The 4,875-nt window shown below is 33.6% G+C and overlaps 1 protein-coding gene across 5 annotated transcripts in view; it reads right to left on the bottom strand.

Moving 5' to 3' along the window:
* LOC108684214 (muscle calcium channel subunit alpha-1) overlaps positions 1 to 4,875 on the bottom strand; it is a 67,890-nt gene that overhangs the window by 24,068 nt on the left and 38,947 nt on the right. For all 5 annotated transcript variants that reach the window (XM_018188414.1, XM_018188418.1, XM_018188416.1 and 2 more), the window contains 7 exons: positions 4,551 to 4,720; positions 3,963 to 4,072; positions 3,693 to 3,807; positions 3,412 to 3,541; positions 3,114 to 3,280; positions 2,753 to 2,840; positions 1,968 to 2,075 (listed from right to left, as the gene is read on the bottom strand). In XM_018188414.1, coding sequence (XP_018043903.1) covers positions 1,968 to 2,075; positions 2,753 to 2,840; positions 3,114 to 3,280; positions 3,412 to 3,541; positions 3,693 to 3,807; positions 3,963 to 4,072; positions 4,551 to 4,720 — 888 coding nt within the window. The remainder of the gene's footprint in view (positions 1 to 1,967; positions 2,076 to 2,752; positions 2,841 to 3,113; positions 3,281 to 3,411; positions 3,542 to 3,692; positions 3,808 to 3,962; positions 4,073 to 4,550; positions 4,721 to 4,875) is intronic.

The raw sequence follows: 4,875 nt of genomic DNA on the forward strand, positions 1-4,875 counted from the left end.
TTCTCGAATTGTTTTCATTTTTGTAGATAAGAATAGTTTGACGAAAACAATATTTGTCTTTCTTTTCTGTTTTATTTTTCACGAAATAATAACAGCGGTTTTTCCTCACTAAATTATCGTAAACTATCATAAACAGAATTTTTTTAAACAGCGTTTTAATTTTTTAATGTACTATGATTTCTGAAATCTTCGTTCAATGTTCGCAATAACATGCATATATGTTGAAAAATTTTATCCCGATTTAGGATTATCAAATCATGCTATACAGACAAAAAAACAATGGATTATCTTTACATAACATTGTTAAATATTAATACATATGAGAACTGTTTTTACACTAAATCCGAGAGAAAGAAAGAGAAAAAGAGAAAGATATGTCATTTTTATTATATTTATAAATATAAACGCGATATTATGTGTAAATAATTTAATAAAGTGTGTCAGATAAATTTTAAATAAAATTCACTCTCGTATGTTTTTCTAAAGTTTTAAAGTACTTAGTCTGGACTGTGTATACTTGATTCAGCAAAATAAAATTCAATGAAACTGATTATTCAAAATTATAACAAATATAAAAGAAATTTTATCGGATACATAACACTTTCTATCAATAAAAATTGATTTTTTTCTCTGTTATATTGCATTTAAAATATTTTCTAAGACAATTCACAATTTCAAACAGACATCGATCTAGATTTTTATAAATATATTATCTAAAGAAGTAACATAATGGCAAAATAAACGCTCCAATCTATCCAAGATTGAATATTAAATGAGCTACGTCGATATAAAATTGATTGATGGATAATAAAGGCAAACAATCAAATTGGCCTTCAACAAATGGGACACTTTGATATAAAAAAATCTATATATATAGTAGGAACAATGAAACACAATCAATGATCCTAGAAAGGCTTCGGGGAGAGAGTGTCGAGACAAGTAACCCAATTATGAGTAAGTAACACGCAAAAGACAATTTATTTCACAGGGGAGGTACCCAGAGGTGCATCTGTCAGAGAAAACAACATTCGCCTCATGCTCACGCCTCTCGACGATTATTTTCCACGTGTCGCTACGCGCATCGACCGTAATATCGGAGATTGACACATGGATGTTTCTCCTAATTGGATGATGCGTTCGTTAATTCCGCAACTTCGCTTCATTCACGCAATTCATATCGATATCGTATTAGCGAAATAGATTTTCTATGAAAACCTTCTGCGATAATCATTGATAAAACGTACTCAAAGTACAAAGTATAAACAGATTCACACATGTGTATCGAGTGCGCAAAACGGTGATTAAAATCTCGTGCGCGTGTTTTTAAAAATTTGTGATGAAAATCTATAAAATCCAAGGAGCAGTGCAGAAACTTAATATGGAAAACACATAATTATCGATGATAAGTAAATTTAATCAAATTATAAAGCAAAAGCTTAAACACGTGCCATTATTCTTGATTAATGTTTTTCTGGAAAAACAATATTGGGGAATCTTTTTCCAGTCGCGTTTTTCCATCAAGAATACTTAAACAAGGATTCTCATGACTTTAATCACTTTTAAATTAATCGCGATCTCTACGACTACGTGTTTATTGCAACAAGGCGGAAATAATCGTCGAAGAAGTTATCGAGATGTCGAGCAAAGGCGTACTGAGGTTAACAGTAGTCGTAATAGTAGTGATGAATTTGGTGATGCTGAATTAAATTTCTAGCTGCTTGCATTAAGAAATATGTGGATAAACGAATGAACAAATGCTGAAAACGGATTTTGAAAAAGAGAAAGAGAGAAAAAGAGAGAAAGAGAGAAAAAGAGAAGTGGATTTAAGGCTGAGATTTTAAGAAGGTTTTTTTGGGGTGTTTGTGGGGTCGACTGGTAATATATTACTGCCACTCTAGTGTATAACTGTAAGAGGTTCGGAGGAGTTTTCTCGGGGCCATGTTGGTATCGGGGCCCGATAATCCTACCTTAAAGAGCTGTACGCCAATGACGGCGAACACGAACTGCAGGAGGCTGGTGACGAGGACTATGTTTCCGATAGTCTTTACCGCTACGATGACGCACTGTACTACGTGCTGGGTTCACAATATTAATCACAATATATAATCGCCCTTCGTGATAAAGAGGTGAAAATTACGCGTCGCATTTGTTCATAGCGAACTTTAACATTAGCATTTTATTGCCGCCAAATTCGTGTAGCTTTATCAAATCGAAAATGGTCTCTTCGTGAAGAGTCAACAGAATCTGAGAATCTTTGTTAATATTCTAAAGAGATAAAGCGAAATGAATTTCTTAATTAAAACTAAAAGTACGTTTCTTAAATATCTTTTTGCAATGTAATGGAGAAATTTACGTAGATTTAATAACATTGTATTAATTTTATATTAGCTAAGAGAAATAATGATAAATAATGTATTTGTGTCGACCTTGATAAACAAATTTTTCGCATAATGATGGTTATCACGCATTGACTCTCGCGTAACAAAAATTCTTAATATATATGTAGCGAAGACGAAATATCTCGTTTCACTTTTAACGTCTTCCGAAGTTAACGGCGCCCTTCCACCATTTGTATGAATAATTGTAACTTCGCGTATGTTTCAACGTCGGGCTAACGAGAGCGACTCTTTTAATCTAGCTAGCTATGGACATTACGGTATTATGCCTCTGGCATTATTACGATAGGGCTTATGCTGTGAATTGGGCGGTTTTTAGCGGACTTAGAAATAGGTGAAACAAATGAAAAAGATACCTTCAATCCTTTAGCGCGATTAATGGCACGTAGCGGCCTCAGTACACGGAGCACTCGGAGCACTTTGATGAAAGAAAATGCGCCAGCTCTGCAAGTATACAATAAATAACAGTATACTAAATTAGTCAATAGAAAATTAGAAGTAACAAAAAATAATAATAATCTAGGCAGTTAAACTTTTTTTTAACGAAACTCTGCTTCTGAATCTAATGACACCATTTACAGATTTTTTTTTGTACAATGAAAAATTGCGCGATTAAAATTGTAATTAATTAAAATGTTGTAAAAGATTTTTTTATTCTTTTTTCATTTCACAAGATTAGATAATGTCAGAATATTAATATAAAAAATAAGATCATACTTGACTGTCATGGAAACGAGAGAAGCGCAAACGACGAGAAGATCGAGCAAATTGAAAGCTGATCGACAAAACGCGCCTTCATGGATAATGAAGCCATATGAAATCATTTTAAGGCAGATTTCGATTGTGAAAATAGCAGTGAAGAAGTAGTCAAAGCAATTCAATATCTGTAACATAAAGTATACATCAGTTTCGTTAGCTATTACATAAACAATTATTTCGATAGTTTTGTTAAAACAGATAAAACAGATATTTTAACAACTAAGAAATCAATTTGTCTTTCGGCGCAATCGGATACCTGATTTCTCTCAGACGTGGTTGACAGTGGGTCTTCGGCGGCCAACATGGCAGAGGAAATCATAATGCAAATCAGTATCACGTTGCTGAAATAATTATGATTGCAGAACCAGTGGCAGAACACACGAAACCTGCAAAACGCGATTGAAAAGGAATTTAATTTAATGTGGCTTCTAGTAAAAATACATCCAAGAAATGAAAAGATAGGGAAAGTTTAATTAAATTATTCTTTATGTTTTATCTTGGCCGCTGAAACGAAAAAAGTTCAAAAAGTTTCTGTACCTATTAGTGCTTGAAAAAATAAAGAATGCCGAACCAGCCGGGATCGGTTCCTTCTTGGTGGCCGTATTGTACTCGGACATTCTTCGCGGTCTAGCTGTCACTTCCTGCTCCTCATCTGTAAAAGTAATTAATCCCTTATTTAATCTTTACTGTTCTATTTAATTTTATTTTATTTGCTTCTGTCTTGTAATTGGAATATCGAGAGCTTGAAAAAGTCATACAATTTTTAATCATTAGTTTCTGAAACATAGAAAAATGAGGTTAATTAACCTTGCATTTCTTCTGGCTCGTCTTCCTCTTCTTCCTCTTCTTCAACTTCTTCGTCGGACTCAACGTTGAGTCGCACTTTATGCGTATTCATATCTTCACTTTTCTCTGATCTGCATAATTAGTGATATATAAATTACATTTTAAATTTACTTTTTCAAAATAGATATCTTTTTGTGAATTTGTTATTTCTTATTCTTCAGAAATTTATAGAACATAGAAAAATAATTGTTAAAATAAAGGACACTATCAATACTTCTTAAGAAAAAAAAAGCTAAAGTTCTTCAGAAATTATCTTCATTATCTTGAGAAATTAATACTTGATATATATAAAGACAACAATTTAATTAATACCACTAGCTCTCTAATGAATTCGATTTGAAGACGAAAAATAAAATATATTGCAATAACGAATTACGCACTGCGTGCCCTTAACTAAACCGTAGTTATTGACTCTTGCGAATCCCCTTCAGCTTTGAGATCACAATAATATTGCATAAGGAGAGGTATGTAATAATGCACTCCAATCTCGTTAATGTAATAACGCACATCATTATATTACAACTCCCACTGCGTTATGAGAGAGCTTACGTTTCGGTATCGAGTGCAGCCTCATAGTCCTCCATTGTCTCGTTAGGATCATGTTCGAGATCTGTGCCGGCGCCCTCGTCTTCTCCACCGGTCCCCTCACCACCATCATCACCAACTTCGCCGCTGACTTCGTCCCTTGCCGGCGAGCCGCTGCGAGATTTATTTTTCTCCTGTAGAATATATATAGGAGAGTAGTTATCTGCCAAGTGATTCGGTCAAAGATAACAGTCGGTTACGCAATAACAATAATCTCATACAAAAAATATCTATAATAAAATGCAACGCCCACAGAAGAAAATCTCTAGAGATTTTCTTCTGTGGGCGT

This window comes from Atta colombica, unplaced genomic scaffold, assembly GCF_001594045.1.
Source record: "Atta colombica isolate Treedump-2 unplaced genomic scaffold, Acol1.0 scaffold127, whole genome shotgun sequence".
NCBI classification, from domain to species: Eukaryota; Metazoa; Arthropoda; class Insecta; order Hymenoptera; family Formicidae; genus Atta; species Atta colombica.